The sequence below is a fragment of the Phocoena sinus genome, chromosome 2 (genome assembly GCF_008692025.1).
Source record: "Phocoena sinus isolate mPhoSin1 chromosome 2, mPhoSin1.pri, whole genome shotgun sequence".
Taxonomy (NCBI): Eukaryota; Metazoa; Chordata; class Mammalia; order Artiodactyla; family Phocoenidae; genus Phocoena; species Phocoena sinus.
In genome coordinates this window covers 143,992,933-144,016,525 of record NC_045764.1, presented here as the reverse complement: position 1 = coordinate 144,016,525, position 23,593 = coordinate 143,992,933, and the positions used below count along the sequence as shown (strand labels likewise).

At 45.6% G+C, this 23,593-nt stretch overlaps 1 protein-coding gene across 3 annotated transcripts in view; it reads left to right on the top strand.

Moving 5' to 3' along the window:
* ZFYVE26 (zinc finger FYVE-type containing 26) overlaps nt 1-23,593 on the top strand; it is a 62,933-nt gene that overhangs the window by 18,573 nt on the left and 20,767 nt on the right. For all 3 annotated transcript variants that reach the window (XM_032622243.1, XM_032622241.1, XM_032622242.1), the window contains 18 exons: nt 80-148; nt 773-924; nt 3,030-3,231; nt 4,159-4,422; nt 6,256-6,375; nt 6,470-6,634; nt 7,191-7,409; nt 8,020-8,122; nt 8,915-9,660; nt 10,544-10,740; nt 12,903-13,007; nt 14,444-14,566; nt 14,959-15,135; nt 16,438-16,684; nt 17,748-17,846; nt 19,932-20,095; nt 21,147-21,283; nt 23,494-23,525. In XM_032622243.1, coding sequence (XP_032478134.1) covers nt 80-148; nt 773-924; nt 3,030-3,231; nt 4,159-4,422; nt 6,256-6,375; nt 6,470-6,634; nt 7,191-7,409; nt 8,020-8,122; nt 8,915-9,660; nt 10,544-10,740; nt 12,903-13,007; nt 14,444-14,566; nt 14,959-15,135; nt 16,438-16,684; nt 17,748-17,846; nt 19,932-20,095; nt 21,147-21,283; nt 23,494-23,525 — 3,321 coding nt within the window. The remainder of the gene's footprint in view (nt 1-79; nt 149-772; nt 925-3,029; nt 3,232-4,158; nt 4,423-6,255; nt 6,376-6,469; nt 6,635-7,190; nt 7,410-8,019; nt 8,123-8,914; nt 9,661-10,543; nt 10,741-12,902; nt 13,008-14,443; nt 14,567-14,958; nt 15,136-16,437; nt 16,685-17,747; nt 17,847-19,931; nt 20,096-21,146; nt 21,284-23,493; nt 23,526-23,593) is intronic.

Sequence of the window (23,593 nt, the reverse complement as noted above, 5' to 3'; positions counted from 1 at the left end):
GCTTTCAAGCCAACTTCTCACTTTCTACACTGTAAGGCACTGATGGTTGATTTTCTCTCTTTCCTCCTAATACCTCTAGATGGCCAGGACAGAGGTTCCAACCCATCCCTGGAAAGTACAAATAGTGAGCTGAGCACAAGTACTTCAGGTATGGGGGGGTCCCAACCAGTTGCCAACTTCCAGCAGCTTTGCCCTCATAAAGAGTTGCCATACACCACGGTGTGAAAACCTGGACTGAGCAGTTCATGCTTGTGTTCAGTGGGGAAAGGGCTGTTTCACTATCAGCTGAGTTACCCATCATTAGAGAGAAACAGGTGAATACCCGAGGGAGGTTGTTGGTACATAAGTCTTATATTCAAAGATGATAACATATTAACAGATACACACTACCATATATAAAATAGACAAACAACGAGGATTTACTGTATAGCACAGGGAACTATATTCAATTTCTTATAATAATCAATAATGGAAAAGAATTTAAAAAGAAGAATGTATATAAATAAATAAATAAATATATATATATAACTGAATCACTTTACTGTACACCTGAAACTAACACAATATTGTAAGTCAACTATACTTCAATTTAAAAAAAAAGAAAGAGAAAGATAGCATAGGTATGCACTTCATTTGAGGAAAATTCAAGATCCATTTACAGACCTTTTAGAGAAGGACTTTGAGAAGATAGGAGTTTGGCAGCAGGTGACAGAATAGTTTTTCCTCAATTTCTATCCCTTCCTTGGCCCCCCACATTCTTGTGTCCCGACAGAGGGAAGTCTGAGCACTGCATCTGGGAAGAATGAGCTGGATGGCCGGTTGCAGCCTCAGCCTCAAAGTTCACTCATCCGCATGATGTTCTCCCCACCTGAGTCACTGCTGGCATCCTGCATCCTCCGGGGGAACTTCGCAGAAGCCCATCAGGTGAGGCGGGTACTTGTGCAGCAGGTGTTAGGAGCCTAGGCTCTACTTTGTCACAGTAAAGAACGCTAAGGTAGCCCTTTGCTGTCTGGGACCCGCGGGGCATCAGGTAAAGCCAGATGCTTGTGCAAGCAGAGCTAGTCGGGCGCACCTGAGGGGCCACGTCTAGCAGAAGCAGGAGGGAGTTTCCATGTATGGAGCCTGATCTTGAGCATTGTGGATTTCAAGATCCAGAAGGAGGAGATTTAAGCTGTTGAATCATCTGTTTGTATTCAGAACATAAAACAGTTTTTTAACAAGATAAAAGAAAACATTCGGCCACAGTCAAGACGTTGAAATATTTTTGTTTCTTGTAGTCCTTTTCTGAACACATATGTGGTTTTACATAGTTAGAAATCACTATGCAAACAATTTTTAATAATAAATAGATTTCCAGTTTAACATACAGGAAGTGTAGGGGGCTAGCAAATTAGAATGTTGTGTAGAGAAAAGTGCAGGGAGTCGAAACCAGAAAGACTCTACTCCCTCTGAGCTTTGACGTCCTCATCTGAAACTTGGAGTTAAATATAATACCTGCTTGTGCTACCTCTTGGAATGTTAAGCGGATTATGTGCAAACTGTGAGAAATACAAGAATCCTTTGCTATTGCTTAAATTTAAAAGCATAAAAGCCCACTCTTCTAGTTTTTAAAACTCTCTTGATATATTTATGACGCTTGCACTGGTCCCTTAACACATAGGTCAGAATTTTTCTTTCATGTGAGTTTACTTGTTGAGGAATAAATCATGGAAACATCTAGGTGATTGGATAATTTTTACTTAACTTCCTCTGACACATTTTAAATCCTGTACTTTAATGATAATGATAATTCTATCCCTCTGGGAAGGACAGGACCCTCACCAGCCTTTCTGACACCCAAACCAAGAGGAAGTCAGTTGCGAGCCCCCTGATGCTTTACCGCTAAATGTCCTCACTTCCTCTTCCTTTCCTGGGGCTTTGATCTTTTCTTTTTTTCGTTTTTCTTTTTTGATAAATGGTTTTATTTTTAAACCTGGTTACAGAGCAAGTTGTGCATATTTATAAGAAAAGACCAAAAAGTATTAACCAGAAAATAAAATTACTTTTTAAAAAAATTTTTTTTGCGGTACATGGGCCTCTCACTGTCGCGGCCTCTCCCGTTGCGGAGCACAGGCTCCGGACGCGCAGGCTCAGCGGCCATGGCTCACGGGCCCAGCCGCTCCGCGACATGTGGGATCTTCCCGGACCGGGGCATGAACCCGTGTCCCCTGCATCGGCAGGCGGACTCTCAACCACTGCGCCACCAGGGAAGCCCTAAAATTACTTTTAACCTTTTGTCCAGAACAACCAATACTAAAGATAAAAGCATATTTTTGCCAATGTTTTTCCAAGATGTATGTGACTTTTATATAGAGCCAAGATCATTTTGAATCTAAAACTTAGTGCCTTTTTTACATTATAATATAAGCATTTGCCTATAACTGATTTGAGTGACCTTATGGTAGTCTGATCTAGTAGCTGCATTTGACCATTCCCTGTTAACTCACATTTATTTTCAACCTGGTAATAGTTGTAGTGAATAGTGTCAAGATTATCACCTTTATACATTGACTTTTGAATTATTTCCTTAAGAAAGTTTTTCATAAAAACGACTGAGTCAAAGAATATAAACATTTTTAAAGCTCTGTAGACTGCCAAATTGCTTTTCAAAAAGGTTGTGACAGTTCATTCCGCCACCACCCCCTGAGGGTTTATTTTTACACTTTGTCATTATGGTAGATGCAAGGTAGTATTAATGTTAAATTCCCTGAATTACTGGGAAGGGAAAACATTTTTTTCCTGTGTATTTTCTCTTTGAAATTGTCCACATCTTTTGCCTATTTTCTGCTGGGGCTTCAGTGGCCTCTCTTGCTGACTTTTACGAGTTATTTCTACATTTGACCTACTCTTTGAATGTCCAGTGTTCTTCCAGCCCCACAAAGCAGATGTCTTAGGGCCAGAGTCTGATGACTAGCAAGATCTCAGATCTGTAGACACTCTCCACCTCAGTGGGCCTGCCGCAAGCCACACTCCTTCCTCTCCTGTGGCAGGTGGTGTTCACATTCAACCTGAAGTCCTCGCCCAGCTCCGGGGAGCTGCTGTTCATGGAGCGCTACCTGGAGGTCATCCAGGAGCTGGCCCGAGTAGAGCACAAGATCGAAAACCAGAACTCGGACGGGGGTACTGGCACCATCCGAAGAACAGGCAGCGGCCGCTCAACTCTGCAGGCCATTGGCAGCGCTGCAGCCGCAGGTCCGGCTTCCCTGTTGCCAGGTGGTGAGGGAGCTGCGGGAGGAGGGTATGGGGGAAAAACCACCCAAATCAGAGGCTTATCATGAAGGTGAGCAGAAACCTAGAGAAGGACGCTTGCCTTGAAGAACAGCAGTCCTGACACCTCCAGAGTCATTTTCTAGCTGTGCCTAACCTCGCCGACCACGGTGGTCACTTACCTGCCCCTCGAGCTTGTCCCACGTGACTTACACTGAAGAGTGTGAATGCAGTTTCCACCATGTGTTTTGATGGCCATTAATCTTGGGATTTGGGGAATTGCTTATTTTCTTCCCATGTAATCATTCAGGGATAAAGCATATTATTCTACTTTTCTAGCAAGTGAAGAAGTTGTATCTAACACCTGTGGCCTGGGATTCACAGATGTCAATTCCCACCCTTGGCTGCACTGCAGAAAGGGCTCATCCTTTCATTATTTCTTGAAAGTGGAATCTTGTCCCATATTTTTACATCTCTTGCTGGTCTAGGCTCTATATATCAAGTTACCATCACTTGTTGCTCCTTCTATAAGCTCCCAGAGATTTTCTTTACATCCTTTTTGTTTTTAATATAAATGAGCTCTTCCAACAAGTACTATTTTCTCCCTTGCTTTTTTAGTGATGTACCTTAGAGATCTTTTCTGATGAGCACACACAGATCTGCCTCATTTCATCCTACTTTTAGATCCCATTTGGATCTAAACTCCACCTTTTTGAGTTTCTCTTGGTCTTTCTTTCCATGCCATTGTTTTGATGCCGTAAGAGTGGGCTGTAATGATGGTCTTGATATGCATAGATGGTATACTGTGCAGAAGGACCTCAGACATTTTTTTAAATAACTACTTTTCAAAATAAAAGTGCTAGTGAGAGTCATTTTAACCTCTTGCCTTGTATCCCACTGCTGGGTGTCCAGGGATGGTATTCTACTCCATCTCTGATGTGACCGACAAGCTGCTCAGCACCTCGGGAGACCCCATCCCCACCCTCCAGGAGGACTTCTGGATAAGCAATAGCCCAGTGGAGCCCACTGCCCCCCTGAGAGAGGTTCTGGAAGACCTCAGCCCCCCCGCCATGGCTGCATTTGACCTGGCTTGCTCTCAGTGCCAGCTCTGGAAAACCGGCAAGCAGCTCTTGGAGACAGCTGAACGGCGCCTGAACAGCAGCCTTGAGAGTCGGGGTGAGTGTGCTGCTTTTGCTTGATCCCTTAATTCTCAGATGAGGCGATGGGGTTCTGAGATGCTTAATAATCGTGCAAGAAGGAAGTTATCAGGGAAGGAGGGACGGGGAGAAGGATTATTAGTTCATTTCCTCATGTCCGGTCTGGCAACTTAAATATAGTTTACTGAGAGTCTCGCCTTCTTAACAGATATAGCAAATTCCAGTCATTTGGGGAAATTCTCTTCTGGTTTATAGATAAATTCAAGGAAGAAATATACATTCAAAAATGGTACCAATGGAATTTGTGCCCTTAAACTGCATACCTCCTCCAGAGTGAATCCCACTTAACCTAAAACCTGAGTCTCAAGCTTGTAAACCAGGTATAAGAGAAAAGTTAGTAGATCACAGTTGGAGGGAGTATTGTACCTTGAGGTTAATAATATCCCAGAATGTGTACATGGAATTCTTGGAGGAATGAAGGTAGAGGAATGTGAAGAAAGAATTAGGCAAAGTTCCACTCCCCACCCATCCTTGATACACACACCCAGCGTTGGAAGGACTGACCAGGGAGAGAGAAAGAAACATGTTCTCTCTGAGTAATATGGAGGGATGAATGGTGAATAGATACGATATGAATAGCCTCCCTTAGGTTCAGTGATTCGATGGGTGAACTCACAGGACTCAGCATATAGTCATACTCATGGCTACGAATTATTTCATCAAAAGGACACAAAGCAAAATTCGCAAAGGGGAAAGGTTCATGGGGTAAAGTCTGGAGGAAATCAGACACAAGCTTCCAAGAGTCCTCTGCCACTGGAGTCACACGGGATGTGCTTAACTCCTCCAGCAATGAGTTGTGACAACAAACAAGTGTGAAGTGTTGTCTACTGGAAGCTCATTAGTGAGCCAGTGCCTAAGGTTTTTATTGGGAGCTGGTGACAGAGGGACCCTCTGCCCAGCATGTACCAAAATTCCAGGCTCTCAGGAGGAAGGCAGGTGTTCAGCATAAACCACGTTGTACAAACAGTTTAGGCACAATCAGTCGCTCTCATCATTTAGAGAAAGTTTTATATCAGTGTAGGAAACCGTTTACCAGTCAAGTTCACAGACACCAACCAGGGACCAACCTTGCAAGCAGCCCTTTCTAAGGATAGCAGTCTCAGGCCTGCTGTGATAACTATTCTGCACATCCTTCCAAATCACTTCTGAGCTGTTGATTTAAAAGTCCTTTAACATTGACATAGTCCTTCTAGGAAAGTATGCCGTGGCATACACAATGCTGTTTTTATCGAACAATTTCCCTCTCCCTCGTCTAGTACATATATTCTAAAATGAATGGAAATATTATCCAAGCTATTAATAATATTCAAGCTGACTGGTTTCATGCCAGTCAATCAGGAATTAACTTAGTACCTACTGCATTTCCAGATTATCCCAAGTATATGGGAGTACAGGAGAGGTATGAGGAATAATCTCTGTCCATAAAGTTATTTATAGTCTAGTCAGGGTGTCAAGATACAGATAAGATCCCAGCTCAAGTTCTCAGCTGAAGGAAGTACCAAGGCAAATGCACAAGAAGTGCCTGATCGGCTTGGGACAGCGATTCCCTAGGAATGCCAGAGCTTCTGGGTCTGCTGCTGTGGACAGCTGAGGCATCTTGCCAGAGGGAACCCTGGAACAGTGGGCATGGAATAAGCCCAGTATGCTGGTTGTCATGAAAAATGGCACAGCGTATGTTTCTTCCTCAATATTGGAGAAGATAAAACTTCACAAGTAAATACAGGACTGAGTGTCAATCTCTGAAAGTACCTTATTTTTTTCTGCATTCCTTCTCGATTCATCCTGTTTCCAGGTCGCCGGCTAGACCACGTATTCCTCAGTGCTGATGGCATTCGAGGTTTTCCAAGCGTTCTTCAGCAGATCAGTAAGATTCTCAATTACCCATTTCTGTCAGCCGGACAAATCAAACCAGGTGAGCTGCTTTACTACCCCTTTTTAACCTCCCAGCCTCGGAACATGAGGTCAGCATCAGACCTCACTTTTTCTTTCTCATTTGCTCTCCGTAGAGAGTGTAGAGGAAAAGGGGGGAGGTCCCCCACGGTGCAGCATTGCTGAGCTGCTTCAGATGTGTTGGCCCAGCCTTACCGAGGACTGTGTCGCTAGCCACGCTACCCTCTCCCAGCAGCTGGAGCAGATCCTTCAGTCACTGAGAGAAGCACTACAGCTGCCAGGTACAGGCCCGACTGCATGGGAGCAGATGAGGTTGAAATGGGGAGAGGACACAGTGGAACGGGAAAGAGTACTTTGGAGCAGAGGCTGAGGACTCAGAAGTGGGCCCTACCAGCCCTCTAGTTAACCAGGGCCTGTCTCGTAACTAATTCCACCTGTTTCCCCACCTCCTAAGTGAAGGGCTGCTTAGCACTTCATTAGCTGGCACATTTTCCTCATTCCTTATGAGAGATAAACCCAGAAGGGACTCCGTAAACATTGATTAACCCTTCCGCAAAAGAGTGCTGTGAGCTTCACAGAGCTGTTCCACCCGAGACATGGGTGAAAATGGAACTCTCCACCCTGATTTCTCCAGACTCAAAGCTCTTCCTGGCTGAGAATCACTTGTATAAGCAACCAACTTAGGATTTTATAACTGCCTTGTCAGCGTAGCAGCCAGGCTATAGGATGTCCCATGCAGTGTACAGAGGCCTAGTTCCCCTATTGTTTGGAAACTGACCCAAAGCCAGATGCACAGACTCAACACTACATGCTTTCTCCTTTCATAACTCTTCTCAGAGCCCAGGAGTACTCCACTCACCTCCCTGGTGGAGCAGGTGGCCGAGAAAGCTCTGGAGGCAGAGGCCCACCCTGTGTATATCCAGACTCAGCTTCTCCAGAAGAACCTGGGCAAACAGACGCCAGCAGGCGGCAGGCAGACTGACTACATGGGCACCTTCTTCAGGTACTGCAGCATCCTGGCTGCTGTTCTCCTGCGGAGTTTGAGCTCTGAGCCTGGTAAGTAGCAAGAAAGAAAAGAGAGTCAGAACTGGCCCACAAGTGTTTAGGGGCAAGGAAGAGGAAGGCGCACACTGAAGAGGTTCTGGGTACAGCAGTAGCCGAGGACACTACGTATGAGCTCCTCTCTTATTCACCTCTGTGTTTTATTCACCTTTGTCTCCTTGATGCCTCGTACAATGGTACAGCACATGAGAGTACTCAATACATTTTGATGGCATTAATGACTCAAAACTACCTCTCCCAGATCTTCGATCTATTGTGGATATGAGGACCCACCAGGGGAATTAAGTCTCTGAGTCGAGTGCCAGATTACTCAAGTCCGCAGAGCGAGTATTACCTACACTTCAGTCATATCGAAGGAGCAGTCTGGGCTGTCTGTGGCTGGGCCTGCTCACTGAAGTCTGTCTGTAGTTGGAAGTCTTTAGAACAGTGGTAAGGCGTACATAAACCTGTGGTCGGCATCATGTCAGGAATACCTTTTACCTAGAAAAATATCAACAGAAGGGCTTTCCATGCAGTTTTGACACTACTTTTTTATTGATTCTGGAAAACAGCGCTCTGAATGTTGCAATCAGTGGTGTAAAGATCACTTTCTTTACTTTTGCAGATCACGTGGAGGTCAAGGTAGGAAACCCCTTTGTTCTCCTGCAACAGAGCTCTTCCCAACTGGTGTCACACCTCCTGCTTGAGCGACAAGTTCCCCCAGAGAGGTAGGAGCCAGGCCTGGGCCTTCCTAACTGTTCATCAAGGAAACCAAGGGCTCAGTGGGGCTGTGTTTGAGTTCAATACAGGAAGTTGAGATTTCTTCCAGACTTTTCCCTTAATTTGCATTTACTCTTATACAAGCTACATTAAAATTCAGTGTACCTCGTTTCTTTCTCTCTCTCCACCTCTAATGTTTATATTGCAAGTATAAGATTAAGGGGACTCTTCACTTATGAGTAGGCAAAAATCCAGAACTTTGATAACACATTAGTTGGCGAGGCTGTAGGAAAACCAGCGTTCTCACAGATTGCCAGCAGGATATAAATTAGTACAGCCCCTGTGGGAAGGCAGTTTGTCCATATAAAATGACAAACCACATTTTTGACCTAACAGTCCACCTTGGGGAATTTATCCTTTGTTACAAGTATGAAAAATGCTGTATGTACCAAGTCATTTTATTATAGCTTTGTATGGCATAGCCATTGTCCGCTAATAGGAGACTAGTTAAATTCAGTTTCTTCCACATAATGGAACGCTATGTAGCTGTAAAAAAAGAATGAGGGGCCTCTCTGTAGAGGGCTATGGACAGATCTCCCAGATTTGTTATTAAGTAAAAAAGCAAGGGGCAGAGAATTGGGTCCAATAGGCTGCCTTTTGAGTTAAAAAGAGAAGGGGTAGGGGGAACAATTAGAGAGTCTGCATTTACATTTGCTTGTTTACACATAAAGAAATTCTGAGATTGGGTGATGGTGCCCAGGCACTGAGGCCTTACGTGCCCTCTGCTTCTCTCCCTCCAGGCTGGCAGCCCTTCTGGCCCGAGAGGGTCTCAGCCTGAGTGTGCCACAGGTCATTGTCAACTGCTGCTGTGAGCCCCTTGCCCTTTGCTCTTCCCGTCAGAGCCAGCAGACATCATCCCTTCTGACCCAGCTGGGCATTCTGACCCAGCTGCATACCTCCCACTGCCTGGAGGACCTCCCACTTTCTACACTGAGCTCCTCAAAGCCAACTGAGAATCCCACGCTGGAGAGAAAGCCCCCCTCCTCCCCGAGGGATTCATCAGGCCCAGCCCTCACCTCCTCTGCCTTGGCCTTCCTTAAGTCCCGCTCAAAGCTGCTGGCTACCGTGGCCTGTCTGGGGGCTTCCCAGGGGTCAAAGATCACCAAGCCCGGCTTGTCTTGGAAGGAGTTTCGGGGCCGCAGGGAGGTGCCTCTGACTGCAGAGCAGGTAGCCCAGGAGTGTGAGCGCCTCCTGGAACAGTTCCCTATGCTTGAGGCCTCCCTCCTAGCTGCCTGGGAGCCCCTACGAGGGTCCTCCAAGCAGGGGCAGAGTCTGGCAGCGGGTCTCTGCGGCCGGGCCAGTCTCTCTACCGTCCTCCTGGGCCTGCATTCTCCCATAGCCCTGGATGTGCTCACCAAGGCCTTCGAGGAAGCCCTGGTGGCCAGAGATTGGCACCGGGCCCTTCAGCTCACTGAAGTATACGGGCGAGATGTGGACGACTTGAGCAGCATACAGGATGCGGTCCTGAGCTGTGCTGCGGCAGGTGGTGAGCAGAAAGCCGTGCCTCCCTCCTTCACCAGTGGTAATAGTATTGGGCATTCACTGAGTGGATCACCGCATCTGATGCTCACAGTAACTCTAGAGAAAGGTGCCACCATAATCTCATGATACTGAGAGGCGAACGAGGCTCAGAGGGTAGGAAACTGCCCAGGATAGTCAGTGGTAGAGCAGAGCTTAGAACCCAACTCCATCGAACTTTAGGACAGGCACTCATAACCAATATTCTCAACCCTGCATGGCAGAATCGTTGTGAAATTCTGTAAACTACAAATATCAGAGCCCCGTTTACAGAAGCCCATGATAGGGTTCAGGCAAGTGTTTGCTTTAAAGTAGGAGTCAGGAAAGTTTTTCTGTAAAGGGCTTTGTAGGCTATACAGGCTCGGTTGCAACTACTTGGCTCTGCCATCATAGCATGAAAACAGCCATAGACAATACATAAACGAGTGAGCGTGGCTGTATTCTAATAAAATTTTATTTATAAAAACAGACTCTGGGCCTGTTTGACAGCTCCCCAGGAGACTTTGATGTGTACCCAGAGTTGAGAGCAATGACCTACAGCTGTCCACTAGGGGGAGCAAGAGCTGGGCGGGCTGTGGGGAGTGGAGAAAATCTTTCCTTTTTCCTCTCCTTTCGCCTTTTCTCCCTCTCTTCAGAAAGTCCCGTGACTATGATTACATTTGCATAAAGAGAAACAGGGTATAGTATTTCTCCTATAGTGTTCCAAGTGTAAAAACTAATTCAGGTCAGAAGGATCTTCAGGATCCTCCAAGCTCCCGTTTTGTGAAACTGAACAAAGCCCTTCTCTTAAGAAGTAACCTGGACTCTTGAGCTCCGGCGCCAGCCTTGCTGAGCATCTTTTTGTCTTGTAGTCAAAGAAGGTTGGCAGTACCTGTTTGCTGTGAAGGATGCATCTCTGAGAAGTCGGCTAACACTGCAGTTTGTGGACCGGTGGCCCCTGGAGTCATGCCTGGAGATCCTGGCCTACTGCATTTCAGACACAGATCTCCAAGATGGGCTGGAGTGTGAGCTACAGAGAAAGCTAGCAGAGCTGCTGGTGTATCAGAAGGTATAGGATTCGGCATCAAGAGAAAGGAAATAGCCTTCTCACCTTATTACCAACTCCAGCCTATTCTCATGTGATGGTGGATTTTTTTTTTTTTTTTTTTTTTTGCGGTACGCGGGCCTCTCACTGTTGTGGCCTCTCCCGTTGCGGAGCACAGGCTCCGGACGCACAGGCTTAGCAGCCATGGCTCACGGGCCCAGCCACTCCGCGGCATGTGGGATCTTCCTGGACCGGGAACCCGTGTCCCCTGCATCGGCAGGCGGACTCTCAACCACTGTGCCACCAGGGAAGCCCGATGGTGGATTTTAAGAAACAGAAAATCTGGGGCTGGCTTTTGCTCTGTATCTTGCTTCTGCTCCGTATCTGGCTTCCGTTCTTAGGTGAAGAGCGAGGGAGCCTCTATCTGTTTCCTATTTTATTTACTCCTATAATTTTAAATATGTACATGTCAGACAAGGATTAAAAATTAATAATAAAATTAACACTAGAATGGTGCTTTACAGTCCACAATGCCTTTTTCCTATGTACAGGCACACCTTTTTTTTTTTTTTACTGCATTTTGCTTTATTGCACTTTGCAGATACTATGTTTTTTACAAATTGAAGGTTTGTGGCAACGCTGCATTAAGTAAGTCTCTTGGCACCATTTTTCCAACAGCACTTAACTCACTTCGTGTCTACGTGTCACATTTTGGTAATTCTCACAGTATTTCAAACGTTTTCATTATTATTGTTATGGTGATCTGTGATCAGTGAACTCTTTTTAAAGAATTTAGTTATTATTTATTTATTTTTGGCTGCGTTAGGTCTTAGTTGCAGCACGCGGGATCTTTTGTTGCAGCGTGCAGGCTCTTCGTTGTGGTGCATGGGCTTCTCTCTAGTGGTGGCGTGCGGCTTTTTTTCTTCTCTAGTTGTGGCATGCAGGCTCCAGAGGGCGTGGGCTCTGTAGTTTGCGGCTCGTGGGCTCTAGTTGAGGCGCACGAGCTCAGTAGTTGCGGCATGCAGGCTTAGTTGCCCCGCAGCACGTGGGATCTTAGTTCCCTGACCAGGGATCAAACCCACGTCCCCTGCATTGGAAGGCGGATTCTTTACCGCTGGACCACCGGGGAAGTCCCTGTGATCAGTGAACTCTGATGTTGCTATTGCAAAAACATTATAACTAGATGAATGCTCAAATTAATTGCTAAAACTAATTTTTTAGCAATAAAATATTTAATTAAGGCATGTACATTTTTTGTAGGCAATGTATTGCACAATTTATAGACTACAGTATAATGTAAACATAACTTTATTTGCACTGGGAAACCAAAAAATTCGTGTGACTCACTTTATTATAATATTCACTTTATTGTGGTGGTCTGGAACTGAACCCACAGTATCCCCAAGGTATCCCTGTATATGTGAGCTCTCTGTATGTTTTATGTATATTGTGTCTTGTTGTTCAAGAGTTTTTATAGAATTTAATCTCTTATGTCTTTTTTAAAGATTGTTTTAAACTTCAGCTAAATTTCAAGAGCCATTTTGAAAGGGATGCATGAGAGTGACAGTTTCACAGTGAAAAATTTTTGGATATATGTGTCATATTCAAGATCAAGAGGCTCAGGAAGACAGATTTCGATGGTACAGCTACATAACAAGTATACATATATGCTAATTTTTCCATGTGTGTTTGGAACTGAACAGAGCCCAGAGCCCAACCAGGGAAAGTGAAAGTGGCAGGTGAAAAAGATTTTCTTTCCACTCTTCCATAGCACTTTTCATGCAGAGCTAAAATGCTGCGTGAAAGGTGATCCCACAGAGCATTCAGGACAGAAGAATAACCTGTCTAGAGTTTTGAGCTGGAGGGGCAGGGGACAAGTGACTCCAGGAGACTGAACAAGCTGCAAAGCACAGAAGCCTCTGAGGACTGTCCTCCAAGTGAAAGGCCCCAATCCTGGCCTCCCCACTCAGCCTTTGCTCCCTGATTATACTTGCTGGATAGGTTCTCTCACCTCTCCAAACACTCTTTGTCCCATTCGTTGTAATCCCTCCTCTGTCCTGGCAAGTTCCGACAGCCTGACTTTGGGACAGAGACCTGGGGATGGCCCATCCCTGGAAACTCCAATGACTTATTCCTGAGCAGAGTAATTGCAGTGTGGTTTGATAGCTTTTTCTGTCTTTCCTTAGATTCTAGGTTTGCAGGCTACCCCCATGTGGTGTGACTGGCAGACCCTGAGGAACTGTTGTGTCGAGGACCCATCAACTGTCATGAATGTGATTCTAGAAGCCAAGGTACCATTTTCCTGGATACTATTCCCCTTCCTCCTCTTTCCAGAGTTGCTGTTCCTTAGCTGGTTATGTAGACCTCTTTCCACTTATCAAGGTTCACATTTTTTTCTATAACTACATAACACTTTTTTTTTTTTCTATTTTGTGTGTGTGAAATTTACCAACATACCTAGAAGAATAGAGGATAATACAATTGACACTTTTGTACTATCACCCTTGTTTTCATACACAAGATTTCCTACACTGTTTACACTAGGCACAGAAGGTATACCTAGCATTGGAACTGCTGGATCATGAGGCGTGAGCACCCTCACCTTTTCTAAGATGTTACAGCATTGCTCTTCAGATCCGTCGTCCTGTCCCTGTTGTTCTCCCACTCACAGTTCCTGTCGTTCCATCTTCTTAGCAACTTTGGCATTGTCCAGCTTTTCACTTTTTTGCCAATAAGATGGTATGTCATTATGGTGTTAATTTACATTTCCATGATTACTAACGACCTTGATTATCTTTTCATGTGTTTATTGGACATTTGAGTGCTAAGGAGACTTTTTTTTACCCTTTAAGGAGCTGATATACCGTTGAAACAAAGATAATTAAGCTTAGTCCTTGCCCTTGTGCAGCTCACATTTTGGGAAAGGAGGGAGCAGGGCGGGGCGATGTGAGACACATCCCTGGGTGATTGCGATATACCAAGTGACCGAAGTAAGCCCAGACTAAGGTGGGGCACAGCCAGGTGCCTAAGACAGCCCAAGAAACAAGGAAGCATCCTGAAGAAGGTGGCCCCAGGCAGAGTTGTGGGGAGGGCCTTCCAGATGCCCTCATATTAGAACACATGGACAAAGCTCTGGGAAGCTTTAATCCAGAGTTCACAAATTTGGTGTTGGAAGGGGGAGTAACAAGGGGTGATATCAATGGAATCCAACCCCAACATGTTTGTTTGGCCCATGTAGTATTGCTCCGCAGAATTTTTAGTTTTCATATTGATTTCGTTGCCAACATTGTAAAATAGGGAATTTTTTTAATTAAAAAAGTTTTTTGGGCATTTTTAAAAGTCTGGCACCACTGGGCCTGCACATTCATATGGCAACAGTGAGAGCTGAGCAGGCACTGTCTCCTCTGGACAGTCTTTTTGGTCCACTTCCTTAGTATCTTCCCAGGGCTGACACCGAGTGTCAGTAGCTGTGTGTCATCTGTTTCTTTATTATAGTAGAGCTAAAAGAAAAAGGACATCCTGAACAGTCAGCCTACTTGGATCATTTTCATAACTTACCTTGCCACTCTAGTCCTTTATGATCCCACAGTGAAGTTCCCATCAGCACTTCCCAAACTTTCCTGGGGCTTTAGCAGACTCAAGACTGCTGAGAAAAATCAGGCAAGAGCTGGATGAGTGACAAGGCCCGGAATTTAAAGGGATTGAAGGCATGTGTGTTTCCTTCCAGGAGTATGAGCTGTGTGAGGAGTGGGGCTGCCTATACCCTATTCCAAGAGAACATTTAATCAACCTACATCAAAAGCATCTTCTCCACCTTCTAGAAAGAGGTGATCATGAAAAGGCTCTGCAGGTAAGCCTCCAACTCTTCCCAGTTTTCTTTTGGTAGGGGATGAGAAGGTTAGTCAAATCAGGTGGCTCTGTTCCTGCTGGATCCCATGCAAAGCATTCGCAGTGTCAGATCTGCCCCTCCGTGTCCTTCAGGAGCTGGTTATAGTCACCTTCCCTATAGGTGCCTAGCCCTGCATTGGGGCCAGATGGGCAGCTGGGTCCAAGACTCTGCTGATCTCTGGTCCTGTCAAAGCCATCATTTGTGAAGCTTTGGGGGTGGTGAAAAAATGAGTGCAGAGAAGGGGTTAATCCACAGTGACTAAACCTGAAGGTTCTGTTCTCAAACAAAACAAGGCTGTTCTAAGAGTTCTTCTACAGGTCTCACCTTTCTCCTCTACCTTCCTCCTGCAATAGCTCCTGCGAAGAATTCCTGACCTCACCATGTGCCTTGAGGTCACAGAGCAGTCCCTCGACCAGCACTCTAGCTTGGCCACTTCTCACTTCTTGGCCAACTACCTCACCACCCACTTCTATGGAGAACTGACCGCTGACCGACACCGTGAAATCCAAGCACTGTACATGGGATCCAAGGTCAGGAGGAGAAGGGGGTGTTGGGAAAGCATGCCTGAGGGAGGGACTGCTGGCCCATCTCCCACTTCAGAACTTGCCCTTCCAGGCACCTGCCATCCTTGACCTGTGGTATGTAAAATCTTGACCCTAACAGCCCACCACATCCCTTAGGACTTACCGTTCTCTTACTGCTCTGCCTCCAAAGTGAATTTTACTGTCCTCTTAAATTCTCTTTATGCTTTCCTTGGCATCTGCTATACCAAGCCTTCTCAATTCGGACCATGAATTAGAATCACCTGGACTTTCTAAAAATAGCAGTAGTTAATCTCCACCTTAAAGTAATTAAAACCGAACCCCTTGGGACAGGGCCTGCCTATCTTCCAGAAGGATTCTGATGCGAGGATTTAAAACTGCTTTAAATCCTTAAAACTACTTTGTGCTAAAGGAAAAGGGTTAATTGTCTAGGCAATGAGTTAAGTCTTTACCTTTGATGTGTAACCTTGGAGACACTAATAGAAGAAATTATAAGCTAGAAAAAGTAATCCAGTGAAGGAGAGTTTGGGGAGAGATAAGGCCTTCTAACTCTCTAATAATGATTCTGATTGGAAGTCATATATACTGGCCCCTAAGTGTAGAACTTGCCCCATGAATAGAATGAGTGCTGGGGGAGCCATGAATATGACCACTAGCCTACTTGCTAAGAGTTTAACTATGTAAAATGATTCTAAAGAGGATACACCTTTTTTTTTCTTTTTTTTCTTTTTATTTGGATATACTGTACCTAAATGGAATCTTTGAAAATTGGCAATGAGAAGAGCCAGTGAATGTATTTCAAGCCCAGGAATAACAGCCTCTAGGAGGAATTTAGAGTCATCATTCACCTGTAGAACACTGGAGGTGCCAGGTTTAGTCCACCTTATATTGCTTATTCTAGTAAAGCCTCGAATGGACAGAACGGTGGCTTTAAGGATCAGGCAGGGGTCAACCATGCCTGGTTGGTCTAGGCCAGGGGTCAGGAGACCACCACCTGTGGGCCAAATCCAGTCCTCTGCCTGCTTTTATAAGTCAGGTTTTATCAGGTTTTATAAATCAGTAGTTGCCACAAAGACCTTATGGCCTATGGAGCCTAAAATATTTACTATCTTAAACCTTTACAGGAAAAGTTTACCAGCCTTGCTTCCTAAGAGACTCCTAGCCAGTTTCAGTAGCTGGCCAAGTGCCCTTTGGTCCCAGATACCCTTCCCCCTTCCCAGTAAGAATCTTGGCTTTCTTCTGAAATTCGTGTTCTGTTTTCTTCACTCTGTGGCTCTGCCCCACACCCAGGTCCTGCTAACCCTGCCCGAGCAGTACCGGGCCAGCTACTCCCACTTGTCCTCTAACCCCCTGCTCATGCTGGAGCAGCTGCTCATGAACATGAAAGTGGATTGGGCCACCATGGCTGTGCAGACTCTGCATCAGCTGCTGGCTGGCCAGGAGATTGGCTTCACCATGGACGAGGTGGACTCACTGCTTTCCAGATACGCAGGAAAAGCCCTGGACTTTCTGTACCCTCTGCGGGAGAAGCGCTCAGGTAACCGCCAGCATCCTCGATGGGGGTTCTACATGGAGAAGGAAATACCGTGCTACATCCTTATTTTCATTTTTCCTCTTTTATAATTTTGAGTTGATTGAGAGTGAAAGGATACACTTCAGGAGAGATAGCTCTTTTATATAGGAGAGATCTCAGTCTTGGAGGAAGTGGCAGGCTAACCAGAATGAAAGGATGGTAGATAACCACCACGTGCATAATAATATAAAGCTTCGAGGAAAAAAACATGCGGGGGGGTACTTCCCTGGTGACGCAGTGGTTAAGAATTCGCGTGCCAATGCAGGGGATACGGGTTTAATCCCTGGTCCGGGAAGATCCCACATGCCGCGGAGTATCTAAGCCGTGCGCCACAACTACTGAGTCTGCGTTCTAGAGCCCGCAAGCCACAACTACTGAAGCCCACGTGCCTAGAGCCCGTGCTCCACAACAAGAGAAGCCACCGCAATGAGAAGCCTGCGCACTGCAACGAAGAGTAGCCCCCACTCGCCGCAACTAGAGAAAGCCCGCATGCAGCAACAAAGACCCAAAGCAGCCAAAAATAAATAAAAACAAAAAAACATGCTGGGGGTGGTCTCTGTCTAGCCTTGGTGCACTGGGCTCTTAAGTGCCATCATTTTGTACTGAGGGTATGCGCTATTCCCAGGATCACATCAGATGTCACTAGTGTGGGAACTGACTCAGCCTCTTCTAGAATGAAGAAAATGAAATAAATGGGGGCTGATGCCCAGCCAGCTTTTTTTTTCTTACTCCCTACCCTCCAGGACCACCATTTAAATGTCTTCTACTTCGCCCTGGGCATCTTTAGATTTATTTTGTAAAATCCTAGTGTCTACTTCATTTATCTCACGTGCCTAACACAGTTTGTTTATTGAGGCATTTAAGAAGCATGCTTGCTGTCGTCTTAGAAGTACCTCTGCCATTCTTTGCATACCTAGTAGAGTCATGGGATGACAGCAAAACCAACAGGGCTTTGAAGTAAATGCCTAGCACAGCAAGTAAGGATGTTTGTGATAGAACAATCTGTCAACATTTTCCCTCCCTACAGATCCTGTGATTTACCTCCAGGAAATTGTCAGTCCGGCTTCAGACCTCGAGACCTTGTCTAAGTCACCGTCAGTGGAGTTCTCTTCTGTTGCTGCTCCTGGTAAGGACAGGTTCTGAGAGTTACCCGTTTTTCAGTTCAATCTTGCCTTACTCTGATTTTCTGATTCTTTTGCTTCTTTTTTCATTTCCAGTCACAACATTCTTATTAATTGTTTTTCTTGATTCTTTCCAGCTTTTTGTATCCCAGAAAATTCAACATACAATCGATTCTTATTATTTGCAGTAGTATATCTATGAAGGCTCCACAAACACTGAATTAGCAAATACTAAACCATTGCTCCTAGGGAAAATTCGCCCACGCGTGTGTGTGATTACATGTGTGGACATGTGCGCGCACACACACACACACACACACACACACACACACACACATTTCACATACATTATAATCTCAAATTGGAAATGATTCATCCCGGTAAATTCTATTTTCTTTATTTTACAAAAGAGAAAAAGCGGTTCAGAGTGTTAAAGTGACCTGCCTGAAGCCACCCCATTAATGAGTGCCTAATGAGCCTTTGGGATTCAAACCCTGTCCAACTAGCCCCAGAGTGGAGCTTCTTACACTACCCTGCTGCACTGTCCCCTACCATCTGCATCCTCTGGTCATCTCTGTATGAGAGCTGAGATAAGAAAGCAAAACATTACCTTGTTCAACCCCAGATGAGAAGCTGTATACCAGGCAACTCAAATTATTCACCACTCTGTGCATGTCTGCAAAAGCAATGCAAATATTGATTTTGAGGTTACAAACAAATTTTAGCGAGTAGGCAACTTCACAAATACGGAATCTACTAATAAGGAGAATCGACTTATTTAGTCCTTATGTTCACTCTGACCCTGTCCTGCAGGTAGCTATTTATATCTGTCACCCACACAGGGTGCAAGGTCCTTGAAGGCCTCGGCCATGTCTTGGTCACCCCTTTTCACCACCCCTCTTCTCCCACAGTCTCCTGACTTGCCCAATGGCCTACACTCAGAAGCAGCTCAGCAAGTGTTTGTTTTGCCAACAGGAGAGCAGACTTCTGGGGAGAGGTCGACAGCCCGTCTTCTTCTGGGTGCTGCTAAGAGTCACTGTGTTTTCCAGTTCTCTTTTTCTGTGACCTGCCAACATCGTTCTGCTAGTTGACAAGAAATCTCCTTAGATATCATAAAACAAAGACCGTGGCATTTCGTGGCCATGCTTTGAGAATTAGCCATGCTTCGCAGTAATCAGCAGACCTGCCAGAAGGGCTCAGACGTACAGGCATGTGAGCAGCTTCACAAATCTGCATAAGGCAGCCTGAGCAGCTTTGGTTTACTTAATTTTTCAAACTTTTCATTACAGAAAGTTTCCAGTACACGAAAGTAGAGAGACCAGTGTAATGAAGTGTCACATACCTATTACCCAGCTGCAATATTTATCGTGTCAGTGTGACCATTCTTGTTTCATCTTTACCCCTGTCCCTCTACTGGATTATTTTGAAGCAAATCCTAGATATCATACCATTTTGTTTATAAATAAAACAGGGTATATCTCTAAAAGGTAAGGACATTTATAAAACAAAACCATAACATCATTCTCATACCTAAAACCAAATTAACGATTCCTTATTATTATCAACTATCCAGTCACTCGTCAGATTTCCCCAGTTGTCTCATGAAGATTCTTTTTAGAATTGGTCTTTCTAGAATCAAGATGTAAATAATGTCCACACATGGCATTCGACTAAACTCTCTCTTAAATCTGTTTTAATCAGTAGGTCCCCCTACCTCTTTTTATTTGTGGAGGAAACTAGGTCATCTGTCCTTTAGAGCTTCCCACACACTGCATTTTGCTGATTGTCACCCCATGGCAATCTGGGTCTCCGTCCCCTGTGTTTTCCAGTACACTGGTAGATAGATCTAGAAGCTTGATTTGATTCAGGCTTAATATTTTTTGGTTAGTATATTTGATAGGTGGCCGTGTGCCTTCCATCAGGAGACACACAATGCTCTTTTTGCAGTCATTCATCGATGATCAATAACTGGATCTATGCTATCAGTAGGGGTTTGTAAAGTGGTACAGTTCTAACTCTCTCATCCCTTCTTTGTTTATTAGCTGGACTACTGATCACCTTTTACTCTGACTTCTGGCTTTGACTCCCAGGTGTCTCCATTGTGCATTCCCCCAGTCCGAGGGAGAGGAGCTTCCCACAGAGTCAGCCGCCACTGGAGTTTGTGCCCCCAGCAACGCCCCCTGCCAGGCACCAGTGGGTACCGGATGAGAGTGAGAGCACCTGCATGGTCTGCTGCAGGGAGCGCTTCACCATGGTAAGCAGCGTCCGTCTCCGGCTTTACCTGCAGGAAAAATTAAAGGAAAGCTCTACTTCCTGAGCCTGAGTTTATAGTCACCTCCTGTCCCCAAGAGGATATGGGTATGTTCAGAAGAACTGACTACCAGATCTATGGCTCTGGGTTTACCTTTGACCTGACCAGAATATATTTTCTGAATTTAGACAGATGGTAGACACCCTCAAGGAGCCTTAAATTCTAAAATCTCTGCCATTCTCATGAAATAAATAAAAAGAGCCAGAGTGGTATTGCATGGGAGGAGTCACCAAATGTTGGGGCATCTCGTTTCTAGCTCCTGTGTCTTTCGCAGAAAGACGGGTGACCTGGTAATGGTTTTATGTGCTGGCGCCAGATGACCTCAGTTCTAATACCAGCACTGCTTCTTACTGGCAATGTGACTATTAACTTTCTCGGTCTCAGATGCTCACTTGTAAACTAGGGATGCTAGGTTATTTGGTTCATGGAGCTATATACAGTAACAAATCTTACCATCCTGAACACAGTACCTGACTGGCACAACAGCTCAGCTGATGAATAGGACGACGATGCAATTTCTCTGTGTCTGTTTCCTCCTCGTGTATAAAAGCGGTGTAATATATCTGTCAACCTCTTATGATGAAATAAGGCAGTATTTGTAAAAGCATCTTGAAAAAAGAAGACTTTTTCATCATCATCAATACCATGTAGACATGTGATCCTCATTTGCTGAGAAAGTCACTTCTTCCCCACTGCTTTCTGCGGTGTCTTCACATGTTTCCTCCACAGACAGATAAGACTTGTCAGGAGCTATTGAAAAACTGTCCATGACTTGGACATCTTTGCCCATCAGATAAGAGAGATCTTTAAATGTCAGCTTCTTGAAGGCAAGGATTAGTGTGTTCTTTTCTCAGTAGAGGCCCAAGCACATGGTATTCTTAGTAAGTCACAGGTGGCTAATTCCAAGGATAAATGGATTGACGGGTGCTCACAGGTCCTGCAATCTCACCTTCTCTTCCTCCCTCCTCCTTCTCTTCCTGATGACACTCCTCAGTTTAACAGGCGTCATCACTGTCGCCGCTGTGGTCGGCTAGTGTGCAGTTCCTGCTCCACTAAGAAAACGGTGGTGGAAGGCTGCAGAGAGAACCCTACTCGCGTGTGTGACCAGTGCTATAGTTACTTCAACAAAGAGTGAGTGTCCTGCAGCGGGGCCGCTGCTGCTATTAACCACTGCACCCTCCCCCGGGTCCTGACGCTCCTAGGGGTCTCGTTATGGAAAGCGTCTCCAATCTGAGCAATTACAGAAAGTTTTCATTTCACATTCACACTGAAATGCCATTCACTCTACAGTGTAATGTTTGACCCTGGTCAGAGAGACTTCTAAGAGAGGAAGTAGGAATGAGTAGAAGCAGAGATCAGAGCTCTTACATGATGTTCTCTCTGGGATCAGGACACTTAGTTCTTCGGCCTGTCCTCTAACTGAGGCCATGGGCCTGTCCCCTAACTGAGGCCGTGGATCTTAGTTTGCCAACAGCCTCACCTCTTTTCCAGCCACTCTCACTTCAGTTGGTCTCAGCTGGACTCCAAAAGACACTGAATGTTGGGGGCTCACTTGCATCAGCTCTCACTGAGCTCATCATTCTGGCTTGTTATCCACAGCTAGAAGAGCCCACACACTCTCCTGTGCACAGTTCAGCTGGGAACAAGCCTCAGAAACTGCTCGTGCCTCTGGCAAGACAGGTCAAGACTGTGTTTGCCAGCCCAGTATTGCTCAGTTTTTTCTACTACTTCTAGCAGCAGAGGAGGGTGAAACTAAGACTGCTAGAGCATGTGGGAATAGGAGCCAAAGCAGCTCTCCAAGAGCAAAATCACTTTGAGTTCTTCATGTTTTACTAACAGACTTAAAAGGATTTTACATTCTGCCCAATAGCTCAACGGCATTTTTGTGTTTCTTTTACTAGGAACATTTTCTTAGCATTATTTACCATGGTGATTACTGACCTGATAGGAAGGAAGACGTGCCGTGTTCATACCACAGTTTCTGTGACCCTGGCCTACCACTGCCTCCCTCTGGGTGGGGGACAGGGAAATTACCCATTTATCATACTGCTGAGATTAGAAATGAGCAGTTGGTATCAGTGAGGATTCTTTCATTCAGCAATCACTGAGCAATAATCACTTTGCCCTCGAGGAGCCCCCATTTTAGTGGGGAGACAGCCAAAACACAGACCACAGAGCCCTTGGGTAAGTGCAGTGTGGAGACACACCCAGCCTAGCCCAGTGATCAGGAGGGTTTTCTAGAGGTGTGGCACTTGGTCTGAGACTTAGAGGATGAGAAGTTGGTAGGAAAAGAATCCGAAACAGAGCATGCCCAAAAGTGGGAGTAACAACTGCAAAGGTAGGGGCAGGAGAAAATGTGGGTCCTTTGAGGAAGTGTAAATAGGTAGGTGATGGGCTAAGGTTCTGGACTCAGAGGCTGGCAGCTGAGCTGGGAGGACCTAGGGAATGGCAGAGAGGCTTGGAGCTTGCTCTTTGACAGCATGGGCTGGGGTTGACCAGAAGGCTCCTCGTGCAGGTGCTAGACCTGGGCTCTGGCTTGTGACATTGGGATTTAGTGGTTGGTGGCACCAACTGAACTTGATCAGAGCCCGTAGCAGTGTGGGGAGGACTCTTATGGGTTGAGCAGAGGTCATGGGTGGTAGGAGATGGTCTCAAGAGGCAGCGAAGCCATAAGGAGCTTTGTCTGCTGAAATGCAAATGTGGAATATTGTACCCTGAGGAGCTATCAAAGAATTTGATAAAAGAATTTTAAGCAGAAGCATAATATGGCCAGACTTGCTTTTTTTTTTTTTTTTTTTTTTTGCGGTACGTGAGCCTCTCACTGTTGGGGCCTCTCCCGTTGCGGAGCACAGGCTCCGGACGCGCAGGCTCAGTGGCCATGGCTCACGGGCCCAGCCACTCCGAGGCTGGGATCTTCCCGGACCGGGGCACGAGCCCGTGCCCCCTGCATCGGCAGGCAGACTCTCAACCACTGCGCCACCAGGGAAGCCCCAGATTTGCATTTTTGAAAGCTTGCTGTACTTACAAAGTAGAGAGTAGCTTGGTAGAATCAAGGAGACCAATTGGGAAGCTATTGCAAAGGCTCTAGCATTAAATGATGAGGGCCCTCTCGGAGGCAGGGATGAGGAGAGAGATGCGGACATTTAAACAGGTATTTTAAATGGAACGGGCAAGAAATGGTAAGTGGTTGGCTGTGACAGGTGAGGGAGAGAAAAGAGTTTTGGATGATTCCCTGATAATCTCATTTGAGTAACAGTAAATGTCAGTGCTATACACTAAGCTCAAAACAAAGAGCAGGAGGAGGGATTCAAGCATTTCACTTTTTCTTTCTCTGTTTCCAGTGTGCCAGAGGAGAATCCAGGACAACCAGGAGGTAAGGCTGAATCACATTCCCTGTGACTTTTTTTTTTTTTTTTGCCACACCACCCAGCTTGTGGGATC